The 27,689-nt window shown below is 41.4% G+C and overlaps 1 protein-coding gene across 1 annotated transcript in view; it reads left to right on the forward strand.

Moving 5' to 3' along the window:
* UBR4 (ubiquitin protein ligase E3 component n-recognin 4) overlaps positions 1-27,689 on the forward strand; it is a 162,006-nt gene that overhangs the window by 82,095 nt on the left and 52,222 nt on the right. The window contains exons 53-75 of the mRNA XM_056795687.1: positions 836-976; positions 2,106-2,227; positions 3,018-3,129; positions 3,559-3,689; positions 3,781-3,958; positions 4,414-4,518; positions 6,184-6,321; positions 7,758-7,932; positions 8,577-8,673; positions 10,083-10,190; positions 10,573-10,689; positions 11,715-11,924; positions 13,319-13,468; positions 15,147-15,374; positions 16,281-16,359; positions 16,666-16,926; positions 18,530-18,698; positions 20,961-21,105; positions 21,719-21,804; positions 22,549-22,636; positions 23,142-23,335; positions 25,124-25,363; positions 25,969-26,107. Coding sequence (XP_056651665.1) covers positions 836-976; positions 2,106-2,227; positions 3,018-3,129; positions 3,559-3,689; positions 3,781-3,958; positions 4,414-4,518; positions 6,184-6,321; positions 7,758-7,932; positions 8,577-8,673; positions 10,083-10,190; positions 10,573-10,689; positions 11,715-11,924; positions 13,319-13,468; positions 15,147-15,374; positions 16,281-16,359; positions 16,666-16,926; positions 18,530-18,698; positions 20,961-21,105; positions 21,719-21,804; positions 22,549-22,636; positions 23,142-23,335; positions 25,124-25,363; positions 25,969-26,107 — 3,413 coding nt within the window. The remainder of the gene's footprint in view (positions 1-835; positions 977-2,105; positions 2,228-3,017; positions 3,130-3,558; positions 3,690-3,780; positions 3,959-4,413; positions 4,519-6,183; positions 6,322-7,757; positions 7,933-8,576; positions 8,674-10,082; positions 10,191-10,572; positions 10,690-11,714; positions 11,925-13,318; positions 13,469-15,146; positions 15,375-16,280; positions 16,360-16,665; positions 16,927-18,529; positions 18,699-20,960; positions 21,106-21,718; positions 21,805-22,548; positions 22,637-23,141; positions 23,336-25,123; positions 25,364-25,968; positions 26,108-27,689) is intronic.

Below are 27,689 nucleotides of genomic sequence, written 5' to 3' on the forward strand. Positions count from 1 at the left end.
TCCTTTCATTGAATACCACTTATAGATCCTGAATCAGTGATTTTCACTTGACCAATTCATCCTTTCAGTGTTCTCACTGAGCTTTGTCTGACTGTAGGTTCCTGTCAGGGACTTTGAAAAGCATAAAAGTCTATTTTGTGTTGCAATCTGCTTTCTAGTATTTTTATCTTGGAGACATTGCCTTGGGCCACTTCTATACCTATGCCAGAGGCTCCTGTGTTTAGCATCAGTAGTATAAGAAGTAATGTGTTTTCTGAACAGAGTTTTGAGAGACATTTAGAGCTCAAGTCTCTTGACCTTTGGGATATAATTTAAAGCCAAACTTGGGTTTCAGTTGAGTTTGGGCCCTAAAGTAATGGTCTTATGTTGTTCAGCTGTTGTTTCATTTAAGTGGCTAATGTCCAATTTTGGTTCTCATTCTTCAATTCTTATCCTAAAGAACCTCTATGCCAGAGCTCTTAAGTTATACTCAAAGTTTATTTGTTGATTTCCTTAAAATCCTCCCTTGTTCAAATGCTCCTTTATCTATCCTTTTTCCTCATATTTTCTAGCCCTGGAATCATTCTGGAAAAACTTAGACACTCTTATAATAAAATGGAAAGCACACTGATAATGCCAGTGATAAGTTTGTTCTGGAATGAGCCTTCTATAGTCTTATTTTTTTCCCTTTTTACATTCCTGTATTGAGTATTGAATATTGCGACAGCTTTCCTTTTAATTGGATCCTGCCTTGAAACTACTTACACAGGCAAACATCCCTGGCTTGAGTTACTTAATGAACAATAAATTTCATCCCCAACATATCACCACTAATAATTTTCTTTCTGCTGCTTAGAAGGAGTGGATGAGGGGAAAGAGCCCCAGAAACACACAGAAGGAGATGGCTGTACTTTCATTACCCAACTCATCAACCATTTCTGGAAACTGCATGCATCCAAACCCAAGAATGCTTTTTTGGCACCTGCCTGCTTACCAGGTATTTCATTAGTTTATTAAGCACCTACAATGTGGCAGGCAGTACGCTAAGGTCTCAAAGCACAAAGAAAGGCAGAAGTATGGTTCCTGTTCTCCCTTAAGGAGACTTGTGTGCGGAATGAAGCCTCAGATGGAGGAAAAGTGGGGTTTTTAGTATGTGCCTTCCCAAAAGGGCAACCCTTTTTGCCTTTGGTGATCTTACTCAGTAGAGTTATAGAAGTCTGTGTGATCAGTGGGAGACCACATTGTATTAGAGGAATATGCCATAGTTCTTACTAAAGGCCTTGTCTCTGTTGACTGTCTGCTGTTTGTCCTGTACATAGCTTGTCTTCACATATTTGTTTCTTTTGTCTCCCCATTAGATTGTGAGTTCTTAGAGGGGAGGAATTCTGTGTAACCCCAGTACTTAGCATAGTGGCTGGCACATAGACATTTAATAAACGTTTATTGACTGACAAAGAGGAATATGTTTTGGTATCCATGATAGTGTCAGTGGTATGACTTTTCAAGATCTTTCAGAGGTATTTCAAATTCAAAGTCTATTTAAAAGACCAAAAGCATCATTCATCATTCTTTTAAATGATTTTGATTTCCCAGTGATCGTTTCTTTCTAATTCTGACCTGTCTTTCTCAGTTTTTATGGACAGTTTGGTGGGGAGTTCAAAAGTTCAAAGCCCTCTGAATGAGAGTAAGAGTCTCAATAGTAGAATAACAGGTCTAGAACAATCCAAGGTTTCCATTTATAAAGCCCTAGAGGTGTTCTGGAACCTCCTTGGAAGCTGTAATTAGATTTAGAAAACTCCATACTGATTCTTGGGGGATGGGAATGATCAGGGACAGACCTGCTTTTAGACCTAGTTAAAGCAACAACTTCCCACTTAACCAATCTTGTTTTGGTGAATGTACAACTGTGAATCCATGAAATATTTGGTACCAGATTGAGAGAGAGATTATTTTAGGTTATTCTGTAATAATGACCCACAGTCTCATTGTCTTCAGTGCTGGCTCCATCTACCTTTTGCTTGAGAATGACCTCCCCAAGAAACAGGCATTTAGCCATTTTGAGGGGCCAGGGTTTTCTTCCAATCTTAATCAGTCTTAGATTTTCTAATTACTTTTCCTCTTTTTAGGCTTGACTCATGTTGAAGCTACTGTCAATGCATTGGTGGACATCATCCATGGCTACTGTACTTGTGAGCTAGACTGTATCAACACAGCCTCCAAGATCTATATGCAGATGCTCCTATGCCCCGTATGTATCAGTATATTTTCAGACTGTCCTATAGCAACCTCCCAGAGGATGATGCTGAGTATCTGAGTAGAGAATCTTTTTTATAAATCCCTCTGTCAAATTGGGAAAATTTGGGAGGATTTCTTGCTGCCAGAATTTGTTTCCTACCCCTATATTTTTGTACTCACTGCACTGGATTTGCAGTCAGAAAGCCTTGGTTTGAATTCTAGCTCTTACTAGTTGATTTTTATTAGCTTATTATTGTAGGCTCTTTTGTTAAGAACTCTTTTACATTGGTTATGCCATTTAATTTCTCTGGATCTCAGCATCTTCATCTATAAAATGAGTGAATTGAATTTGATGATTTCTATGGTCCTTTTTCTAGCTCTGTGATCCTTTGAAATGGAGAGAATGGGAGTCAGCATTTTAAATAGCAACTGAATGTACTTGTGTGAGGCTCATGTTCTCTTTCCAAATTCATCTACCTTAAAAGAATTCAAGAGTTAGAAGCACAGATTATTGTAGCATAGAACTTAGGTCATCACTGAGAAGCTGCTTTTGGTATTTGATTAAAAGCAAACACAAGAAGTACTTTGACTCAACACATATTGGCCAGCAGTCTGATATTTTATATGGATGACTAACCTACCTGTTCCATGTACTAATAAAAGGCATCAGAGTGGATATATATCAAGAAATAAGGAAGGAAAAAGCTGATGTGATCCAGCCAGGTCTCAAGATTAGTCAGGAAGAGAAGGTACTGATTGATTCAGTGAGCACATTGGAACCCAATTTTCCATTTGTATTTCAGGATCCTGCTGTGAGCTTCTCATGTAAACAGGCTCTGATCCGAGTGCTAAGGCCCAGGAACAAGCGGAGACATGTGACACTGCCTTCCTCTCCTAGGAGCAACACACCCATGGGTAATTCAGGGTCTGGCTGTCAGTCTGGCATGTGATTCTCATATTGTTCATGGGCGCTGTTGTCCAAGTGCTTGGGTAGCCAGTCTCCTCAAATTTAAAGTTATATTTCTTTCTTCAGGATTGCTGTTATTAATCCACTCTTGGTCCTATGACAGTAGACATCTTTCTGAGAGATAAAACTAAGCTTAATGATGTTCTTTTTCCTGTCCTGCCCAAGGTCACTTAGGTTTAGGTGGGAAATATCTGCCTTATTCTCCTCAGACTAAACTGGCTAAGTGTAGAGGTTAGAGTTCCAAGTAAGGCCGCATCCTTTAAAGCCCCAGGTACTAGATGGCCACTATTCAGTGGGTATTAATGTGTGTAACTTGTTGTAGCTGAAGGAGGGGAGAAACCAGGAGCCCTGAAGTGATCTGGATTTCTCTCATTCAGGAGACAAGGATGATGATGATGATGATGATGCTGATGAGAAAATGCAGTCCTCAGGGATTCCAGAGAGTGGACATATCCGCCAGGAAAGCCAAGAGCAGAATGAGGTGGATCATGGGGACTTTGAGATGGTGGTAAGTCTTAGCCTGTAGGAGAGGGAGCGCATGGCTGTGAAGCAGCCCTATTACTTTTTTGAGGTGTTCTTACCAGATTTTCTCTCTGTAGTCTGAGTCCATGGTGCTGGAGACAGCTGAGAATGTGAACAATGGCAACCCTTCTCCCCTGGAGGCTCTCCTGGCTGGTGCAGAGGGTTTCCCACCAATGCTGGACATCCCCCCTGATGCAGATGATGAGACTATGGTGGAGCTGGCTATTGCTTTGAGCCTGCAACAGGATCAGCAAGGTAGAATGCTTTCCTGGCAATTGTTGTGACCCCACAGAAATGGCCTGTGGTAGTGAATGATTTCTGTTTGACTTATTAGCTTATGCCCATATTTGGGAGATGAGGTTGATCTGGGTAACAGCTGCTCGGAGACACAGGTGGAGAGTGACAGAGGGGTCGCCTTCAGTGGATTTCATCTTAAAGTTTTTCTCAGACCTATCTCTTTGGTTATTTCTTCCTGAATCAGTTTGGCTTCTTTGGCCTGTGTCCTTGTTTGAACAGATGGATGCTTCCCACCATCACCCATCACCCAAGCCTGGTGGGTGGACGGCAGTGGCTGTTTAAAGAACCTCCTGCTGGCCAGGAAGGAGCCACGCGCTGGTGTTAGAGGCTCTCAGGAACAGCAGGTGGCCTGAGCAGTGTTATGGTTAAGGGGTTGGAGGGGGTGTGATGCTCACTCTCCACTTGTTTCCCAGGCAGCAGCAGCAGTGCCCTGGGCCTGCAGAGCCTGGGACTGTCCGGCCAGGCACCCAGCTCTTCCTCCCTGGACGCAGGAACCCTTTCTGACACCACAGCATCAGGTAACTGTCCGCAGCAAGGAGCGAGGCTCAGGGCCCCAGGACCCTGAGGCCTCCCTGCCTGTGCTGCGCAAGTGTGATGGGCAGCTGCTTTGACAGGCCATCTTGGGCTCACGGCTTCGGCTTTTCGCTGGAGGCCACGTGTGTCAGAGGCGTCTCGATAGATACAGCTTGGCAGCAGCGCATGTCTGTCTTCTCTGTCCCTTCCCTGCTGCAGTCCGACTCCACCCGGTGCCTCGAGGGAAGACCTAGAAAGGGGCCTGGTGGCTGGCAAAGTCCAGACTCGGTGGAGCCTTGTGGTCTCCACTGGAGGACTTTGTAGCATTTGGGGCAGGAAATACAGATCCCATCTTTCATCTTTTCCTCACCACTTTTAGGTAAAACTGAAGTGGCAAGAAGTGAGAGTGTGCTTCAGATGAAATTCGTGTGACTTTTGGATCATTTGACCAACTCTCAGTAATCTTTTGGCGCAAAACTAAGGGATAGTATGGACATGGAAATTCATAGATAATCCCTAAACCTCATTTTAGTTTTAAGTTCAACCTCTTTTGCAACAAACTTTTACAAGGCCTGCCTGGTAAAAAGAAATGTTTGAGCAACGTGAATTTTATCAGTTTCTCACTTCCCTCACTTGTAACCTCATGAAAGTTATAAATGGGTGAAGAATTAGATCCAAACTGAGGCCAGTGAGAGGAAGAAGGGGTTACTAGTAAAGGTCCTGAAGAGTGGACATACTGGAAACCCAGTCCTTTCATAGGCCAAGGGTTGGCTTCAGTATGTTTTTAGACTCATCGCTCCCTGTTATCTTTTTTCTTTTGGAAATCTTACTTTGGGAAGATGAGCAAAGAAGAAACCAGCCCAACCTACACTTTTCTCTTTAGCCCCCAAACTCCACAATAACCTATAGCTTCTCTTGAGGCTTGTTGGATGGATGCTCCAGTGTTTAGAGCTTGGAGATGAATGTTGTATTTTGTGCACTGTGGCTTACTTAACTGTGATGCTCTATGTGGCTTTCCTGGCTGTTCCTTCTTTGGTGTGTTGCATCCAGCATTTTCCTCCTGTCTCAGTTCAGCCCTGATCCTGGATGCTGTGGCTGTCTCTGGGGAATTTCCTTGCTTTATTTTTAACATCTGATGAGGCTAATTAGAAAATTTGAAACTTCCCACTGAACTCTCCCCATACCATGTGATTTTAAAAGAGAGAGAGAGACAGAGAAATGAGCTGGCTTGTGAAATCTCATGGTATATGGTTGATAAGTAAATATGATGGGCTTTTGATAAAGTAGACATCCTTGAAAGATCAAAAGAGAGACAAATGCCCATTGTAATTTACAGTCCAATGCTTTTGGAGGATAATGGCCAATTCTTGGGTGTCAGGAACACCTAGAAATTAATGAGTTGTATTTTGTTTGGGAGAAACTTTTTGAATGTCAGGCATACTTAACTTTTAGCCTAATGCAGGCGGCTAAGGAAATACCCAGTGAGCTGGGTTTCTACTTCTGTCTAGCAGTGAGCTGTGTATGATGTTTGTTTCTCTTGGAGATTAACAGCAAAACATATCTCTTGGACAACAGGATGTAAACTGCATTGTGTCCCTTGCACCATGTGGTTTGATGCTGTCACACCAAAGCAATGTTTTTACCTGTAACAGCTCTTGTTACTCTCTTAGCTCCAGCATCAGATGATGAAGGCAGCACAGCGGCAACTGATGGCTCCACCCTTCGGACTTCTCCTGCCGATCATGGCGGTAGTGTGGGCTCCGAGAGTGGAGGGAGCGCCGTGGACTCGGTGGCTGGAGAGCACAGTGGTAATGTTTCATGAGAGCCTGGCCTCCCTGTGGAGAGGGTAGAGACAAAGGGAGTAATGACTGCCTGGATACTAGGCCTAGATTTCAGCAGGTGGATATGGCTTGAATTCAAGTGTTTGATGCTCCTTGTTGTGATGCATTCAAAACTACATAGTTTTTTCTTGAATACTTTTTCTTGATATCTTTTTTATATCACCACATTTCCCAATGTCCCTCTCTTCACCCCCTATTCCAGAGTCATTCCTTATAATAAAGAATTAAAAGAGGAAAAAAAAGAAGTCCCAACAAATCTAACTGATGTATTGGAAAAGGTTGATGTTCTACATGGTATTTCATGTCCCTACCTCTACACAAAAGATAGGGGAAGTAGCTTCTCAGATCTCTTTTTTGGGACCAAGTTTGAATCTATAGGTTTATGCCTGGTCTGACAAATTGAGCTTGAAGGGATAAATATTGATAAATAATTCTTCCTTTGATTACCAGTGCTAACAGTCGGAGAACCACTGGAGCTCAAATAATCCCAAGTGGTGGTTAATCTAAATCTTTTAAATTTGGCTTTGGACACTATTTCTGTGTATAATTTCCTTCCCTATCTTATTAAAGTCAGCTTGCATTCTCCAAATGCCTAACAGTTAATTGAAAGACTGGGGGATTGAGGAGTAAAGGAAATGGGTAGGGTGTTTGACCTCAAAGCAGCTGAGCTGAATGTGATTCTTCAAAAAATTCTCTTTAAAGCATTTTCTTTGGAGTTCTTTTAATCTCAGTCTACCTTGTAGCATTTATGTTTGGGTGTAGATTTTATTCCCTGCCCAGCCCTTCTCCCTATTAACTTGTAAAAACTTTGAGGGCAGGGGTTGTGCCAGTCTTCATTTTTATGTCTCTAGCACTATGCTTGGTAGGTACTTAGGTATTGATTAAATTAGTTTGAATATGAGTAATCAGCCTGAGATAAAAATACTTTGTTTGAAAAAGCTCAGGTTGGCTCAAGTTTCCTTCCAGGATCTCACACCATTTTAAGTTTCCTTTGGGATGGGATGACAGGGTTTAGTTCAGAGACGTTGACAGTCTTGTTGCTAGAATTCTCCATTACTCCAATGGAGAGGTTTCTCCAGGGATGCACATTGCACCTCTTCCATGCCCTCTCACCGTTGTCTTAGCATCCCTTCCTATGAGGATTAAACCCTAGATAGAAATCCTGCTAAAGTGGAGCAACTACTTTCTGCACTGTTTAGCTTAGCCCAGCAGAGGGCTGCTGAGGCCAGGCTTACAGATGGAGCTCTCTGGAAGCTATGTAGTTACACATGGAGAAAAAGACTTTAAAGGCCATAGATTCTACCCACAATCCTGGCCTGCCACTCTGGGGGAGAGGGTAGAGGAAGGAGAAAGTGCTGCTTATTTTGGGGGCTGATGGAGTTCTCTGACTGCTTTTCCTTCAGTGTCAGGACGGAGTAGTGCCTATGGGGACACCACAGCTGAGGGACACCAAGCCGGGCCAGGCAGTGTCAGCTCCAGTACTGGAGCTATCAGCACCACCACGGGCCAGCAGGAAGGAGATGGCTCAGAGGGAGAGGGAGAAGGGGAAGCTGAAGGAGATGTCAACACCAGTAACAGGTCAGGACCTAGAGGGTACACTCTGAAAAATGTTTCTTCCCTGGGTAGGTGAGGATTGGGGCTGAAGGGAAGGGGCTGGTTTTAACTTTGGCACTCTAAACATAGCAGTCATAGAAAACTGATTACAGTCTTTGAGCTGGAAAAGATTTCAAAAGGTAACATATTTCCCTGTCTCTAGCTAAGATTACACCTAACCTATCCCAAATGAGAGCATGGGTATATCTTTAGTTTCACATTTTATTTAATAATCCCAGTGTGATTGTCAGAAAGTCTCTCTTATTAGTTCACTAAAGTTTTTCCTGCCTTGTCACTATCCATAAATTGATACTAAGCACTGAATACTTACTTAGTCTAAGTTGTTGAAATGGCTAACTAGGTGACCTGCTTTGCCTTGTCCCATCATTGTGGTTAATGATGGCAGTAATGATTTTTTTGATCTGAGAAAGCCTGTAGGCTTTTTGGGACTTCATTTGGCCATCCAGATTGGAATCCTTCTTTGTTGATGGCCAAAATAGCATTTTCCCCACACAAGGACTTTTCCTGATCAATTGGTCATTTGTTCACTCCTGATTCAAAAGGAGAGACTTATGTTTTCCAGGTTATGATATGAATATCCCATATCTGCTTTTTTTTTTAAAAATAAGACTGCACATGGTTCGACTGATGCTGTTGGAGAGGCTGCTGCAGACTTTGCCCCAGCTGCGCAACGTAGGTGGTGTCCGGGCCATCCCATATATGCAGGTATCTATCAGGGCATCCTGAAGCTGATGATACTTATAGATAGACCATGATCATGCATGACTCCTGGATCTGGAGAATACAGTAAAAGTCTTGCTTGGTATCAGGGTTATGGAATATTAGAACTGGACCAACCCCCTTACTTTTAATATATGAAAAAACTTAAACCCAGAAAACTGAAATCAGTTACCTTAGGCCATATGAGTAGTCAGCAAAAGAGCTCTGAATAAGCCCAGGGTCCACCTGGCCAGTCCCTGAGTTCATCCCCCATCACCTTTCTTCTCAACCACAGTAGCTGTTTCCTGTTTGTTCCATGTTACCACAAAAGGGGTTTTTCTAAAGAGCAAGTCTGATTATATCATCTGTCTACATAATAAACTCCCTAGAATTCTTCTCTCCTCCTTCCACATTGTTCCCTTCCACTCACTCTGCAGTCCACTGTTCCTCACATATGACCCTCTTATTTCCTCTCCTGGGCACTCCTCTTTGCACTGACAGTCTCTCACACTTGGGATGTCCTCCCTCTTCACTGCCTCCTCTTAGAATCCCAGGCTTTCTTAAGGGCTCAGCCCAAGTATCACCTTTGACATCGGGTGTCACACTCACCTCTAGCCCCGTCCCTCTCTCTTAATATCTTCCTTCCCAAAATTATTTGACATTTATATATTTTACAATCTTATGCATGTAACTCCCCAAATGGATTTTAAACTGCTAGAGGGCAGAGACTGTTCTATTTTTATCTTTGTATCCTTAGCACCTTGATAGCCCCTGGCAGTGTAGGCACCGGATAAATGTTTCTTCATTTGATTGATTCTCTCTATACCATAATAATAATATTATAATAAGAGCTAACATTTTTAGTGCTTTAAGGTTTACAAAGTACTTTAATAGACATTATCTCATTTGATCCTCATGACAACACTGTGAAGTAGGTACTATGGGTATTATTATCCCCATTTTACAGATGAGGAAACTGAGGCTCAGAGGTGTTAAGTGACTTGCCCATGGTCACACAGCTAGTAAGTGTCAGGGGTGGGATTCAAACCCAGGTTTCTCCTGATTCCAAGTCCAGCATTTTTTCCATTATGTCACAGCCTCTTATTCCATTATGACCTGATAGTTCTACTTGTGTTCTGTTTTTATTTGGAGATTATTCCCTTGATCTCCTCTCTCAGTGCTGAAGTCTCAGCCCTTCAACTTTTACCCATCTATATTAAATGGGGGTAATAATCCCCACTCCCCTGGCCCAGTCCATCTTGTAGAGGTGCTGTGTGGATAAATGAAATGTTGTTATTATCAGTAGAGGAAACTAGGAAATTAGGACTAACCTTACCCTTTGACATACCCTGTATTCAGATCCTTTATTTTCTAAGAACTCAGATTCTATTCTTTGTCCCTCTGCTGCATTCTAGGTCATTCTGATGCTTACAACAGACCTGGATGGAGAAGATGAGAAAGATAAGGGTGCCCTGGACAATTTGCTGTCTCAACTGATTGCAGAATTGGGCATGGACAAGAAGGTAAATCCTGAGAGTCAGCTATAAAAACCCTGTAGGGGAATTTGAATCTCTTTGTTCTGTTCCTCAGGCATCTGTCTGGGGTCCAAATTATTGCCCGAGATCCTACTTCATATTACTGTTTCCTATTTCAGGGCACTTCCTTTAGGGCCTGTTCATTGAATCCTCTACTGTATCACTCATTTCATATGGTTTGTTAGCTCTCTTGAACTCTTACTTATCAGGTGTCTCGATTTCTTAGTAACACCTGAGTTATCTTCCATCCCTGAGTCACCAACGTGAAGATCCTTTAGTTCTGGTTTGCTTAGCATAGTCTCACCTTAAGAGCTTTTAAGAGGGTAGGTTTTGGGGCTTCCCCATACAATTGGCATCATCCTCCCTGCAGGATGTTTCTAAGAAGAATGAGCGCTGTGCCCTGAATGAGGTCCATCTGGTGGTGATGAGGTTGTTGAGTGTCTTCATGTCCAGGACCAAGTCGGGGTCCAAGTCCTCCATCTGTGAGGTAAGCTTAGCCATGGGCTTCTCGGTCCAATGGGATGGGTCTGCCTGAAAAAGGGACCCTGTATGAGAGGAGGGATCTGGAGCTGTTGTCTGGATGTGTCAGCAGGAAAATATTTCAGGAATGCTGCTTCTGAATGTTGGTTACTTTGGCCCTCATCACTGTTAGGAAGCCAGGCAAGGGCTTCATCCTTTTTGGGGAACTCTTCCAGAATTCTGAATTCTGGCACTCAGCTTGTTGGAAAGGTCAAAAGTCTATGATGGGAAGCAAAGCTCAGAACAGCTAAACAGATTCTCTTGCTATTTGTTGTTAAAGGTTCAGCTATAGAGTGAGACAAAGTTTGGGGGGAGTGGAGGGAAGGTATATGTGTGTGTGCACATGTGCATGTGCACACTGTTGGTGGTGGTGGTTGGAAGAAGATTAACATAAAGCAGAGAGGTTAGAAATTGAGGCTGAACTGCATCCAATTTTAATGAGCTTATGAGCTGTGGGGTTTGTTGGGATTTGCAAGATCTCCTAATGGTTTTATTTCCAGTAGCTTTTTCTTTCTCTGTTGTCATTCATTGAGCTTCCTATCTTAGCATTCTCCAGAAGCTGGTCTGGTTGCTAGACCCCTGCCACCTCCCCACTCCTGGGAAAGAGGTGGGGCTGTTGAGCAGCGCCTAGACTGGGACCTGTTCACTCCTCTTGAAAAGTGAACCTTCCCCTAGTTCTCTGGGATGAAGAACCCACCTACCTCAGAGGAAAAGTAGTCCATAGATCCCTGGCCTGTGGCACATGTGTGTAAGAAAGATTAGACTTCAAGAAAAGATTTTTTTTGGTTTGTTTTTGTTTTTTAACTTGGCTAGTCAGAAGTTCTGGAAAACATTTGTCCTACTTTGGAAACTACCGACTTCTTTTGCCATCACCCTCGTCCCAGTTCAACTTCTGCCTCTGCAGATGCCAGTCCTAGGGTCTACAGTTATCCCCTCCTTGCTTCACAGGTAGCCTCCCAGGATATGTGTAACCCTTCTCTGCTTTCCCTTCAGTCGTCCTCCCTCATCTCCAGCGCCACTGCAGCAGCGCTGCTGAGCTCTGGGGCTGTGGACTACTGCCTGCATGTGCTCAAGTCTCTGTTGGACTATTGGAAGAGCCAACAAAATGATGAGGAGCCTGTGGCCACCAGTCAGCTGCTAAAACCCCACACCACTTCCTCCCCACCTGACATGAGTCCCTTCTTCCTCCGTCAGTATGTGAAGGTAAAGCTGCTTCCAGTGTCTCACCTCTGGGGTTGGGCTGCAGGAGGGAGCTGGCCTGTCTGGGTTAGGCTGAGAGCAGTTGCCTTCCTCCTCTCTAGGGTTGTGTGTCCTCACCTATAAAAAGAATACCATTTGATCTCATTTGTAGACATACTGGTGGTCTGAGAGAGAGCGTCCTTAGGATTTTAGAGTGGAAAATCCCTTGAGAAAATTATTCAGTACAGTTCTCATTTTACAGATGAAGAAAGAGGTCCAGGGAAGGGAGGCTCTCCCAGGTAGTCAAAGCAGAGCTGAGGTTTAAATTCAAGTCTTCTGACTCCAAATTCAGTGCTCTTTAGAAGACAGACTAAAACTCCTCCAGGAAAAGCCCTTTGTAATCCCAAAGCGAGATTTATCAACTGTGACTCCTGTGCCTCCACCTTTAGAGGATTCAAACACATCCAGATTTCTCATCTTTGACCCCTAACAATAGGCCCTTTGAATCCACATTGTAGAACCAAATTGCTGCCTGCTCTGGTCTCCTGTTTATAATCTTTAAGTAAAATTCAACTGATGAAATGCAATACCCCCAGAGCTTTAGGCAACCTGGGTAACTTGAATGGTCTTCATTTAGTGTGGTCTGATGATACACTTGAGTAGAACAAAAACAATTAGGTAGCACTTCTAGAGCACTCTCAGGTCTGCAAATACTTTACAAATATTATCTATCTCATTGGATCCTCCCAACAATCTTGGAAAGAAGTTGCTATTAGCATCCCTGTTTTATGATGAGGAAACTGAAGCAAACAAAGGTGAAGTGATTTGCTCACAGTCATATAGCTGAGTATCTGTCTGAGGCGGAGTTTGAATTTAAGTCTTTTGACTATAGGTCTAATACCCTATCCTCTGTGCAATCCGACTTCCATGTTCTTCTCACTATTCCCTCTCTCTGGGATATCTATTTTTTTCATTACCTCATGTCATATGTACTTAGGAGTCTTGCATTTGAGGACAGAGATCTTGGACACTTAGTTTGATTGCAATTCAAGCTGTACTGAGTTGAAGGGTTCTTTCTTGGCATGGGGATGGCAGCACATGGGGCAGGATGCTTGAGGAGGACTCACTCCAGAGAGATGTTTTTTAGTTTAAATTCTTAGTCACTACTTTCTCCTCAGTGTCTTTGAATTTTGGTGTCTACACATATATGATGCATCTCGTATCTTAAGTAGCAATATGGAATATTCTAGCTCTGAGCCACCATGACCTTCTGTCCATTAGTTCATTCCCACCTTTGGAAGGCTCCCTCAAGAGCATTTCTCTTTCTGTCGCTAGCCCTCAGTACTATACTCTGTGTACATAGTAAGCACTTTATACATGTTTTCACATTCATTCTCACACAAATATTGTTTGCCTAGGGCCATGCAGCAGATGTATTTGAGGCCTACACACAACTTCTGACAGAGATGGTGCTACGGCTGCCATACCAGATCAAAAAGATCGCTGACACCAATTCTCGTATTCCACCTCCTGTATTTGACCATTCATGGTTTTACTTCCTGTCTGAGGTAAGTAAGTGTTTTACATGATTGGCCGCATGCAATAAAAATTTATTAATTCCATAAGCACCGAGCCCCTCTGTGATATAGTAGGTATTGTAAAGAAAATTTACTGAGTTCCTGTACATGGGGAGTTTAATCATTAATGAGCAGAAGCAGGGCATGAGCAGGCATAAACACAAATAAGTGATGGGCAAAAGAAAGCTAGATAAAACTACAAGAAATGGGGTCTCAAGAATTGCTTTCTGGAGGAGGTGGCAACATCTGATTGTTTTATTCAGTGATGGAGGATAAAGTATTTTTTATATATTCTTTAATATTCTTTATATTTATATATTCTTTAATAGCTCAGAACCTATTAGGTGGTAAGAGCTGTGTTCATGGATGCAGTTCAGCAGAAGCCATCTTCTTTCATAGCCCTTCCACATCAACTTTCCCCATATTTATTGTAATAGCCTCAAAGTAACTGGGGGAGAATTGGCACTTATCCTCCAGTGGCCAGCTCCCATTTAATAGCCATGCCTTCACTATCACATTGGGTTTTTTTCTAGGGAAGAATACGGTATTTCCTTAATGACTTCCTTGTGAGTATGTAGAGGTTAACCTTTATTCCCCTAAGTTCCTACTGTCATTGTGAAGCAGGAAGTATACTAGGATTGCTTTTCATTCATCTGGTTTCATTCTCTGCGTGCTGTGTCTCTACCAGTGAGGTGCACTTTAGGAAAGAGTAGAGCAGGGATCTTACAAGTCCTTAAGATCTACTCACTCTGAGTGAGCTGGTGAAAATTAATCATTAAACACTGATCTGTTTTGGGCTCAGCTTTGGGGGAGGTACAAGCCCTTCTCTTGGGAAGTTCATTTCCTTTTAGGGAATGATACCAGCACTGACAGCTGTAATACACAAGGTAATTAAGCCAGGTGCTAAGAGAGCTAGGAGGAAGAAAATGACTCTCTTAGGGGAGGATGGTGGGATGGTTTAAGAAGGCTTCCTAGAAGAGATGGCACTCAAATTTGGCTTTAAAGGATTTGTATGACTTCAGTGTGATAGAGATAGGACTGATTTTTTTGGTATAGTAACTTCCATAGGAGAAAACTCCCTCTACCTATGCAGGATGGTACCATCTCTTTTGAGAAGAGGAGCTGCCTAGAATGAGAAGTGAAGTGACTAGAAGTGTCAGAGGTTGCCCTTGAATTCAGATTTTTAGATCTAGCTCTTTAGCTTCTATGCCAGCCTGTGTCTGTAGGAGTTTAATAGGCAAAATATTTGGAGGGAGGCCAAACCAGGGAATACTATCCAAAAAAACTTCAGAGAAATGTGTGCGCAGTGCATGCTTTGGGGCTGAGGGTCATACAGTTTGACTCAAGTCATAACTGGGAAGTACATAAATAAGAATTACATGAGAAAAGACCTAAAAGGTAAGGTGAAGTTTGGGATGACTCATTTGCCAGCTAAAGAAGTTTGAACAGTTGCCAAAGTAGTAATAGGCAGCAGGTGAAGATTTCTGAGCAAAAGAGGTTAATGATGCAATGGATTGGAGAGGAAGTGAGGGGAAATGGGAAGACCTATTAACAGACTAGACCTGTGTGAAAAAAGCCTAGTGATTGAGAAAGAAAATGATTTCTGGTAGTTAGTGCCTAAGGTACTATGGACTTAGTCCAGTTCATGTTTGTTTATTGCTTTCTCAAGTACCTGATGATTCAGCAGACACCATTTGTACGTCGCCAAGTCCGCAAACTTCTGCTGTTCATCTGTGGCTCAAAGGAGAAATACCGCCAGCTTCGGGACTTGCATACTTTGGATTCCCATGTTCGTGGAATCAAAAAGCTACTGGAGGAGCAAGGAATCTTCCTTCGGGCCAGTGTGGTCACAGCCAGTTCGGGCTCAGCCCTGCAATATGATACACTCATCAGCCTGGTACAAAGGGCAGCTGGGGATGGGGGGTTAGGACTGGGCGATGGGATCGGGCATGGACTGGAGACAAATGTTTAAGCTTTGGGAGCATCACATGACTAGGGCTGGCTAAGGTAGGAATTAAATGTCAGGTTCTGCTATGTTAATAACACTCATCTAAACAGCAGTGTAGCGCATTTCTTCATAGCACCTGAAGATTTTCAAAACCTCAAGGAATAGCAGTAATTTTCTCATCTTAGAGATTTGGAAACCCAAAGGGGAAAGAGACTTCCCCATGGCCACAAACTCAGAAGGACTTAGAGTCAGGATTGAAACTGTGATCTGATTGCAAGGACAACACTTTACCAAGTCTATACTATTTTATATAATACTATAGTACTATAGTTTAAGTAGATGCCTTCATGGTCTGGAAGGAGTTTTTGCCACATTCTGGATAATTATATTTGGACCTTTGGTAACTTGAATTTTTCTATCAAATAATCCATAACACAAGCCTGAGTCAACCTCCTCTCTGTGGGAACTGGGTCTCCCCAGTTCTTTATTTGAGAACAATTAAGATGGGCTATGTGGGATACATATAAGTTAATGACTAAAAAAGTAATTTGGACTGAGGTAAATAGAATTTGGTATGTTTTGAACAACTGATAGAAAGCCTCTGCATTAATGATTCCCAAAGGGTTCTCTGTGCTAGGGAATATTCTGCAGCCTGGAGAATGAGAGAGAAAGCATCCTGCAGAGGTCAGCTGCAACTGCCAGACACACTAAGCGTTATTCCCAGTACAAGGCACAAAACCTGTTGGTCCTAGAACATGGGATTGGAATCTTTGCCCTTTGGGCAGCATTGATCTTGCCTGCTTGTGTTTTGAGCTACTTGCTTGGTCACTTATCTCTAGGGGTTGGTTCTTTCAGATGGAGCACCTCAAAGCCTGTGCAGAGATTGCTACCCAACGCACCATCAACTGGCAGAAATTCTGTATTAAAGATGACTGTAAGTAGCCCTACTTCTTCTTGCCAGCCATCATCATCTCCAAAGACTAGAGAGAATTTTGGTTCATATCACATTACCTGGTATTTATCAATCATTTTTTTCAGTGAAAATGAATTCCTATTAGCAGTGGTATAGTAGAGGAAATTTAGAATTGAATGTTGGTTAAATTAGGCATTGAGGCCAATCTTGGCTAATAAAGAAGTCAGAAGAATTCCCACTGCAATCTCGAGGTCAGGAAGATGATATATAGACTTAATTTTGCTGATCTTGGGCCTGAGCCTGCTCTGCTCTCATCTCTATTTGTAGCGGTCCTGTACTTCCTCCTCCAAGTCAGTTTCCTGGTGGATGAGGGAGTGTCCCCAGTACTATTGCAGCTGCTGTCCTGTGCTCTGTGTGGCAGCAAAGTGCTCACTGTGGCTTCTTCATCTGGATCCTCAAGCGCTGCCTCTGGTTCCTCCTCCTCCTCCTCCTCTGCCCCTGTGGCCTCTGGTTCTGGACAAACAACAACCCAAAGCAAGTCATCCACCAAAAAGAGCAAGAAGGAAGAAAAAGAGAAAGAGAAGGAGGGTAAGGGGCCTTGTTATCTGTGAGTCAGAAACTTAGTTCATTTGCTTGGTATCAGTCTTGGCCATTGCCTACTCTGTGGACTCTGAATTCTTGTTTGTCAGTGCCCCAAATATTTAGGTACTTTTTAGCATCAGGTTGAGGGACTTAGTATCTCATTATGCCTCCCATTCAGAAGTCACATTAAATCATATCACTTCCATGCCCAAATTCTTCCCATCAGAAGGCTCAATGCATGTTTTTGATCTGCCTTCCACTCATTCATGAAGGCTTGAGATGAATGGTGTTGATGATGAGGGTGTTGGAGATGTGACCCTGTAGGCAGTTTGGTATACTTTGGAAAGAGCTCAGAGGCTGAGAGACTTGGAGTTCAGGCCTTTACTCTTCACTGCTGTGTATTTTTGGGTAGCTTATTTGACTCATATGCCTGTAAAATGAGGGGTTTATACTCACTGATCTTTTCAGTTCTTTCCAGCTTCCAAGTTATATGGCTTGATGCCGTGGGGTGGGTGGGATGGCAGTGCTGCTGCTAATAACTAAGATCTGAGACACAGGGCTCCACTCTTTGTCAACATATGTTCTAGGGACTTCCACTTTATTCCCACCTCCCGCTATGTGCTTGGCCACTTCTGGTCAACACAGTATGGGTGGGTTTAGCATGCTGTAGGGGAAAGAACTTGGGATTTGGTGCCAGGAGATTTTTGAGTTTAAATCTTGGCTTGGCTATTATATTATATTATATCTTGGTATAATCTTGAACAAGTCCCTTTCTATCCAGACCTCCATTTCCTAATTTGTAAAATAAGGAGGTTGAACTAGACCTTTGCTAAGGTGCCTTTCAGCTCTAAATTCTGTTTAGTATTTGTTCAGTTGTCTTTTTTTCACATCCATCTCTTCTGATGTTTTGGAGCCTAAACTCTTTTCTTGAAAATTAAAGTCCATACCTTCTGTCTTATTATGGATACTAAATATCAATTCTAAGGCAGAAGAATGGCAAGGGCTAGGCATTTGGGATTAAGTAATGCATTCAGAGCCACCCAACTAGGAGGTGTCTGAAGCCAGATTTGAACCTAGGTCCTCCTAATGGACCTAAACTCTTAAAGGGAGAACTATGTTTCCTTTGGTATGTACAGTGTCATCATAGAACAGGTACTTGATGCTTCATTTTTTTTGGCATATTGTTATACTACTTCGTTTTTTTAAAAAATCTTTACCTTTTGGGTTTTGATTAAGGGGTATTGATTCTAAGGCAGAGGAGTGGTATGGGCTAGGCAATGGGGGTCAAGTGACTTGCCCAGGGTCACATAGTTAGGAAGTGTCTGAGGTCAGGTTTGAACCTTGGACCTCCTATCTCTGGGTCTGACTCTCAATCCACTGAGCTGCCCAGCTGCCCCCTATACCACTGAATTTTAAGCAATGTTCTCTAGCACACAACTTAAGCTGTTTTTTTCAGGCAAGTTTTTGAATTGGAGATGCTTGGTCAGACTTATCAAAACAGGAACAAAATTTAAATCTGTTCTTTGTTTCGTGTGTCAAGTACACAGTACTTGGCAGTACAAGGTACAAGAAAGTTCGTAACTATTTGTGTTTTTGCCCCACTTTGCAGGTGAGTGTTCAGGTAGTCAAGAAGACCAACTATGCACAGCCTTGGTGAACCAATTGAACAAATTTGCTGACAAGGAGACCCTGATCCAGTTTCTTCGCTGCTTCCTGTTAGAATCTAACTCCTCGTCTGTGCGCTGGCAGGCCCATTGCCTGGCACTGCACATATACAGGTAGGGACCAGGACAGGTCTCTGCTGTTCCTAGCTTGGACTTGTTTAGATGGATTGTCTGAGGAAGAGCATAATATTGCAGAGCTACATAGATCTTAATCAGTCATCCATTTCAATGTTTACCTGATCATTAAATCTCCCTACAGTATATCTAACTAGTACTTGAATATTTCTAAAGCAAGATGTATTGAGACAGCTCAGGACAGGTTTAGATGGTGCTGATTGTTAGGAAGGCATCCAAATCTGTTTCTTACTTGTGTATTGTGGTTGTAGTTCTCTTCTCCAAAGGCAAGCAAAATAATACTAATTGGGTGTAGTAGAATGAGTTAGAAGACTTGCTTTCAGGTGCCAAATCTGCTATTAAAGTCTGCTATTTATTTACTGCCAGTGGGAACTTGGGCAAATCACTTTCCCTGTATAATGCTTTAGTTTTCTTACCAATAAAATGAAGGGGTTCGGTTGTGTACTTATCTCTTTTCTGGCCCTAAAATTAGCTCTTTTGCTCTTTATGAATGGCAGTTCTGCCCCATCATGGTCCTTCTCTTCTGGATATCAGCTTTGTTGATGTCCTTCCTAAAATATATTCAGAGTAAAACACTATTTCAAATACATTCTGACCAGGGCAGATTATAGAAATATTTACATCTTTTCTCATTCAGGATTTTATACTTCTCATTTTCAACTGAAGAGCAGATTTGGTTGCCCCATCTTCACACTGTGGAATCAAATGGAATCATTAGGTTCTTCCACACCTGACCACATCTCTCCCGACTATTACTTCTCTAGTTGATTTCTGAACCCAAACATAGGTTTTTTTATTTATCTTTGTTCTGCTGCACATTATTATTATTATTTTTTAAACCCTTACCTTCCGTCTTGGAGTCAATACTGTGTATTGGCTCCAAGGCAGAAGAGTGGTAAGGGCTAGGCAATGGGGGTCAAGTGACTTGCCCAGGGTCACACAGCTGGGAAGTGTCTGAGGCCAGATTTGAACCTAGGACTCCGCTGCACATTATTAAACTGGGCTTCTTTCAGCTCTTTGAGATTACACCATATTGGCTAATCTCTCATTTTGGGATGGGCAAACCTTTGTCAAGCATGTCATGTCATCCTTGATAAAAATGTTAAACAAAACAGGGACAAGGATTGAGCCCAGCAGCACTTTGTTGGAGACCTCCTTTGAAAGATTGAAATTGTTCCATTAATCACTTGTAATTAATCAAATAGCATGATTGGGATCATAAAGTCTGTGACTCCATTTTTCTCCTAGGCTATCATGAGAAACCTCATAAAATGCTTTGCTGAAATTGAGGTACATTTAGTCTCTAGGCTTCCCCTGATTTACTATTACCATGTAATAAAGAAATGAAGTTAATTTATTTGTAATGACTCCACACTGTCTCAGGGATCAATCTCTGTATTGAATAACTGTCCCTTTGCCATAGTGCATTCAAAGTTTGTCAGGAATCCAAGAAATAATCTTTTTTATTTTATTATTATGAATATGAATATGATTATTCCATTCTCCCTTTTCCTCTTTTTTTGAGAATTAGGACATTCCTTCTTTACCATTGTAGATTCTTTGCACAGTTTTTCAAAGATCACACCTGAAAGTTCTTTAAGTTCTGAGATGTGGTTTGTTTGGGTCTGGTACATGATAGTTGGCACCAGTTAAGTTTTTATCCTTTCCCGATATAGAGATTCTTCTCAAAGCAGGAGCTGAGTAACTGCCTTTTCTGCAGCCAGGCTGGATTATTTCCTATATTGTCCTCTCTGTTCTTATCTACACAGGCTGTTGTTTCTCCACACCTGAACATTTTTTTCTTCTTAGCTCCATTTGCTCAAATCCTTTTACTTTTCACTAAAGTTACCCAGAGCTGACATAGAGATAGCAATGGAAGATTTACAAAGTATGTTAGACTCATCATCTCATTTGAGCCTCTTGACAACTCTGAGATAAGTGCTGTTATTTTCCTGATTTTATAGCTAAGAAAACTGAGGCTCTGAGAGTTATGTAATTTGCTTAGGGACATACAGCATAGCAAGTGTACAAGGCATGATTCTTTTGTGTTTTGTATCCCCTCTTGTAGAATATACACAATTTGAATAGTGTTTTATATCTGTAATACCCTCTACCTAGCATTGTGTCTTGTATACAACAGGCACTTTGTAAGAGTTAATGTAATATGTTTTTGAATCACCTAGATAGATAAAGTGGAGAGCTTCCTTTAATGCATTAACCTATATTGTCATTTGTCCACAGAAACTCCAACAAATCACAACAGGAACTTCTATTGGACCTGATGTGGTCCATCTGGCCAGAACTCCCAGCCTATGGCCGGAAGGCTGCCCAATTTGTAGACCTTCTTGGATATTTCTCATTGAAAACCCCACAGACTGAGAAAAAGGTAACATTTTGACTTTAGAGCTCAAGAAGATTTGTCCTTCACTAGGAATGGGAAATACTTTTCCTTTTTTTTTTGCTAAGGGCATTGAATCCAAGTCCTAGAGAGGAAGCCCTTATTGAACACATTATGTTGTTTTCATAATAGTATTAAATGCTCCTAGCATTTTTTTATGTAAAGGCCACAATGAAAGGTACTTTTAAGCATGGGCATATGACATAGGAGTGGCAAATGAAGGTAATTTTATGTAGAGGAAGGGACCAGTTCCTGACTTATTTTTTTAAAAAGAATGCTTATTATTTACCTAGGGATGCTTCCTCACTGGTTATTAGTTAACTAACTGTTGCCCAGCTTTTTTTGCACGAACCAAGGATACTGCCCAGAGCAAAGACTAGAATGCTTAAGAAACTGTCATGCAAAACTTGTCATTAAGACCATAAAGAATTATAACAAGTGGAATGACTACAGATTAGCCCTAATTCCATTAGGCCCCTAGCTGTAGACTTGAATACTTTAGACCCACCAACAAGCCAGCTCTGAGTGGAAAAACAAAAAGTTTTCTTCCATTTATACATTGGTTTGTATACTAAGGCTCATATCTTAACTTATGTTTCAGTTGAAAGAATATTCCCAGAAGGCTGTGGAAATTCTCCGAACCCAAAACCATATTCTTACCAATCATCCCAACTCCAACATCTACAAGTAAGTTTGTCTAGCTTCCTCCTCTTGGGAGAGCTAAGGCACCAGTTAATCTGAAGGATGTACCTGAGTTTCCACTATATTCTAGTAGGGGAAAGATTTGGTGGGCAGAGCTTAAAACAAGGATTAGAATCCCTTAACCTTAGGGAGATATTAGACAACACAAAAACAAATGAGATAAGTATATATTCATGTTAATAACAATGAGGGAAAAGTGTGTTGTGATCATCATTTGGGACTTGAGTAGACCTCCCTCTTTTCCTTTATTAAATCTGGTAATGGGATCTGGAGTTAACCTTCTGAAATTTTAGAACTAGCTATGTTCCTCAAAGAAGGGTTTGCTACCATATCTCATGTGAACTTTGATGTAGCTAGAAGAACCTCAAAACACAATCTTGGATCCCTGGGAAGAAAGAAGTAGTTTTGAAGTTAGTGACAATTATTGCATCACTGTCATAGTCAAATTCTCTATAAAATTTTGTGAGTTCATTGTGCCTGAAACTGGAAAGTAATGAAAGCGATTGTTGTTTTCTGTGGAAAGGCACTTTTTTTCTGAATTCCTTTGGCAAGTTCTTTCCTATGATATTCATACCCTATGAGAAGTAACTTCTCGTTTTTCTGCATACCTTCAGTAAGACAAGACTATGAGCAGTGCTATTGATTCAAAACATTGTAATAATTCCTGTGATAAGACCAACTATCCTAGAAATGAAAATTTTCTCACCTTTGGCCTGGTTTCTTTCCTAGCACTTTGTCTGGTTTGGTGGAATTTGATGGTTATTACTTAGAGAGTGATCCCTGCTTGGTGTGTAACAACCCAGAAGTGCCATTCTGTGTAAGTGATGGGTTCTCTTCTAGGACCTACAAGTTTCTTGATGTAGTATTTGTTGTGTGCTTAGAAAATGAGTATGTTATCATTCCAGTTCTGATACGGAAATGTAAAGAGTAGATATCCAGACTATTGAACACAAACCTGACATGATTATTGTCCATAACTTTCATTTCTGCAATGCTTTATGATTCATAAAACCTTTTCCTTACCATAACTTTATGGAATAGGTGAGGCAAACATCCATCCCCATTTACAGTTAAGGAAACTGAGGTACAGATGTGAAGTGACTTCCCCAGGTCACACAGCTAGTAAGAGCCTAGATTAGAATCCAGGTCTCCTGTCTTCAAGTCTAGTGTTTGTTTTCACTATTCCATAATGCCTTTATTGATTTCATAGACTCAACTTATTCATGGAATATCCTTAGAAGGAAACTGAGTTTAATAATCTTTTAATAACAATAGCACAATAATGGTTATCCTTCTAATAACTTCATATTCTCTGTTTTTAGTATATCAAGCTCTCCTCCATCAAGGTGGATACCCGTTACACCACTACTCAGCAGGTAGTGAAGCTCATTGGCAGCCATACCATCAGCAAAGTGACAGTGAAGATTGGTGACCTGAAGCGGACCAAGATGGTGCGAACCATTAATCTATATTACAACAACCGAACAGTGCAGGCCATCGTGGAGCTGAAAAATAAGTATGAATTTTCAGGTTTGGAAAGGGGTTGGGAGATGTGGTAGGTTTTGAAGGCCCAGTTACCGTGCTAACTTTGATTCCAGGGATCTACACCTTTCTCTTTGAGCTTTCAGACTGTTTTGGCCAGGGAGTGAGAGCTAGAGGGTTGTGCATGGTGTGCTCAGATCTTGAGACAGGCTGTCCAAGGGTCAGCATTCTATAAATTCCTATCCCTTGGAAGATGTGTCAAGAGATTCTTCTCCTCGTTTCTTTTTGACTTTTTGTCTTTTAATGATAAATGTGAAAACCTGATTTGAAAGGTTAATGATTTGCTGGCAAGAGGAGCAACCACTTGGCTGACTTCTTAGAGTGAATACCTTTATATCCAGGGATGATTCCTTTTTTATTTCAGCATTGTAGTTCCTTTGTTTTTGTTTTTAAACCCTTACCTTCTACCTTAGAATTAATACTAATAGGTTCAAAGGCAGAAGGGTGGTTGAGGTGAGGCAATTGGTGATAAGTGATTAGCCCAGGGTCCCACATCTAGGAAATACCTGAGGTCATATTTGAACTCAGGTCTTCCCATCTCCTAAGCCTGGCTCACTCTCTAGCTTAATGTAACCACTTTGCTGCCCAATTGTAATTCCTTTGAACACCAACAGGAGGTCTTCACACAGAATTTGTCCGTTATAGATCTCAATGTCGGCTTCATCTTTTCCTATTCTATCTTATGTCATCTAACACCTAGGCACACCCACCCACATATGTTTGAATTCAGGGGAGTATGGGGTAAATCAGGAAGAGCAAAACCAAAAGAACAAAAAGGAGAGGTAGTAACTGCATTCACAGAGTTGGATCTCCTCCTGATGAGGTGTCAGTCAGGGCCCACATTGTTAACAGTAGCACAACCTAGAAGATGAGCTAATCTGAGAAGCTTCATAAGGAACCCAGGTTATTTGAGGGGAATTTTGGTATGTAGTGACAAAGTTCTTCATCCCCACCTAAGTCTGCTTTTGTGGAAGGCATGACTTCTACTTCATAAAAGGAAGTGCTGCCACCCTGCATGTGGAGCTACTGAGAATGTCAAGCACAAGGAAGATACAGGAAAAGGTGGGCCACACTTCCCCACATTCCTTGGGATCCAGAATGAAAAGAGTTTTCCTTGAACTCTGATCCTGAAAGTCAGTATTGGTAGCCTGAAGGCAGAAATTCGCAAGTTTTGAAGCTATTGATCAAGGTAGCTGGTGTCATTTTGTTGGGGAATGAGGTGGTAATGGCAGTGGACTTTTTTGTTTTTAAAATGTGTATTTTTGGTACTATTTTTGGCACTTGGCCTAGATTAACAGGTCATGTTTTTAGTTTCCTTACAGCAGCTTAGCTATGGCCCTCTAAAGTGAGTGCCCTAATGGAGGCTTAGATAAATAGTTATTTGGGGGAACAGTTATCATCATGGAACCTCAGAGGTCATTTGGTCACATCCAATGTATTAGATAGACCTCTTGAGGTTTTCAATTTCAGAATCACTTATTTTTGAGATGGTGTGATTCCTTTAGTATCTGTGAGTGTTCAAGTAGCATTCCTTTTGTTTTCTTTTTAAAAAATCAGCCTGTAAATTAGTACAAGGTATGTTATACACACAGACCCCTTGAACATCTCACCTAGGGCAAAGCTGTTAGTAACTACCTACTAAATCCTCCCCCTTTAATTATTTATCTTAGAATAATTACTTAAGTGCTTGTAAGATCACTAGAGATGAGAGGTCCTAGTCTTTTCTGCTACAGATATATAACTAGGAACTTCTGTTCCCTAGGCCAGCGCGTTGGCACAAAGCCAAGAAAGTACAGTTGACCCCAGGGCAGACAGAGGTGAAGATTGACCTGCCACTTCCCATTGTGGCCTCTAATCTGATGATTGAGTTTGCAGACTTCTATGAAAACTACCAGGCCTCCACAGAGACCCTGCAATGCCCTCGATGCAGTGCCTCTGTTCCTGCCAATCCTGGAGTCTGTGGCAACTGTGGAGAGAATGTCTACCAGTGTCACAAGTGCAGGTGAGAGAAAGAAGAAGGCGGGGGGGGGGGGGGGGGCAGTGGGAGGGAGAGGAAGAGGAAAAGGGAGGAGAGAGAGAGAATGTGTGTCTATGTGGAATCTGGGTATACCCAGTGATTTTCCCTTTTTCCTTAACATCTGCTCTCAGATCTCATGTTATCATCAGTGGCATTATGGGGACTCTTAATGGACCCAATAAAAGACTAAAGTGATGTACCTCAGTGATGTCCGATATAAACAAGGGCCACCATAGCACACTTAGGATCTAAGCCTTATAAATATTAATTTAGAAAACTTCATTTCTACATTACCTAGATTTTATTGGGTTTTTATTTTGTTAAATATTTCCTATACATTTTAATGTTTTGGGCAGCAGATGTGGATTATGTGATTGACACCTCCAGTATACTCTATCTCATTCAAATTCAAGAATATATCAAGGATTTTCCTTATTGCTAGAGTCATCTTCACCTTCTAATATCCAATGATAATTCATTATAGTATTTAGCATTGAAGTTTCAGAAAGTAAATCTGACATGATCCCTGCCCTTGAGGGTATCCCTCAAACCTTTGCTGCCCCTTTGATCTCACTACCTTGGCTTTCTAGATCCATCAACTATGATGAGAAGGATCCATTCCTATGCAATGCCTGTGGCTTCTGTAAATATGCTCGTTTTGACTTCATGCTTTATGCCAAACCCTGCTGTGCTGTGGATCCTATTGAGAATGAAGAAGATCGAAAGAAGGTGAGCAATAGTGTCACCTCATTTTACTTTAGATGGAGGTGTTGGAATAAGTGATAATTTTTGAGAAGGGAAGAGAGGGGAAAAAGTTTTAAGGTTTTATATTTTATGGAGTGAAACAGATCAGAATAATAGTCCATTTAGTTTGGTTAGGATTTTTAAAGAGTGGCTTTCAGTAACGCAAATGGTATGTCTCAAATAGAAGAAAACCTGAGGTTTGAAAATGCAAAGGCTATTTGGCCGTGAATTTTCATCAGGGGCACCCTTCTGCTTTGTGGGAAGCATGAAACTCTTGGCCTTCACAATTTAGGTTGTGATTATAAAGAATGTGTGATTGGATTTTGAACATTATCTACTCTCAAGGCAAGAAGATCAAATAAAGCAGTAGAAAATAGAGAAACTTACTTGGATAATATGGAGATGACATTTCAGGGAAGTGCAGATAACTATGAATATGATATCTGTGAAAAGGGTTTGTTGATCTATGATTTCTAAATCACAGATTTATAATCCAGGGATAACAGGCTCCTGGCCAAGTATAAAGTGAACTTAATTAGGATTAATATGAATAGATTTGCCTGGAGTCTTATAAATCTATAATCAAAACAGAATTTGAACTGAAAAGAAAGGAAGCAGGAGAATAACATCTAGGTGTTGCCACCAACTTGAGTACCATAGAGAAGAGTTATGATATAGGAAGAATAATAGGGAAGATAAAAGTTCATAGGGAAAAAAATACAAGAAAGGAACCAGTAATTAAGCTCATGGCCTCATGTCTGTATATAAATGCAAAAAATATAGATAGCAACAACGATGAATTTACAAAGAGGCAAATTTGACCTCAGAAATATCACTAATACTCAGTGGAATGAGACCTGTTACTTAAGTGAGGCACTGGAAAGAGATCTGTTCCTTATCTGTAAGCACCAAGATAATGTACAAGAAAGATGAGAGTGTCTTTGTATATAATGAATGAAAATACACATATGAAGATATGTAAGACCCAGAGGATTAGGAAGCCTGGTAGAGAACATTTGGGTGAAGACCAACAGAAGCAGTATATTATCCCTGAGAATACTACAGAGTATACAGGCAGAAAGGAAATAGATGACAAGTTGGGGGGGAAAAGATGGTAAGATTGACTTAGAGGTGGGATGTAGTAGTAATTTCAGTTGTCCCAACATCTATTGGAGATAGAGTATATATTACTTTCTTGACTTACTTTAATAATAGATTGGAATAGAAAAACATTTATTAAGCATTTGCCATGTGCCAACACTTAGCTAAATTCTGGAGATAAGGAGATATGAATACAGGTCTCTCACTCTCAAGGAGATCACACTCTACTTGAGTGAGAGAATACATAAAAGGGGTCAATTCATGGTAATTTAAAAGGCCAGGTGATGCTCAGGCTCTGGCATGGAAAGTGAGTCAGAAAGCAAGGCCCTGAGGATCTTAAAAAAAATAGAGGAACCAGTAAATGGAAATCCTATTTTGGACTAATTATCACCAAAGAACTGAATGTTGGTGTGGTAATGATGGGAACCATGAGAGAAAGTTACCATACTATATTAGAGAAGAAAAG

Source organism: Monodelphis domestica, chromosome 4 (genome assembly GCF_027887165.1).
Source record: "Monodelphis domestica isolate mMonDom1 chromosome 4, mMonDom1.pri, whole genome shotgun sequence".
NCBI classification, from domain to species: Eukaryota; Metazoa; Chordata; class Mammalia; order Didelphimorphia; family Didelphidae; genus Monodelphis; species Monodelphis domestica.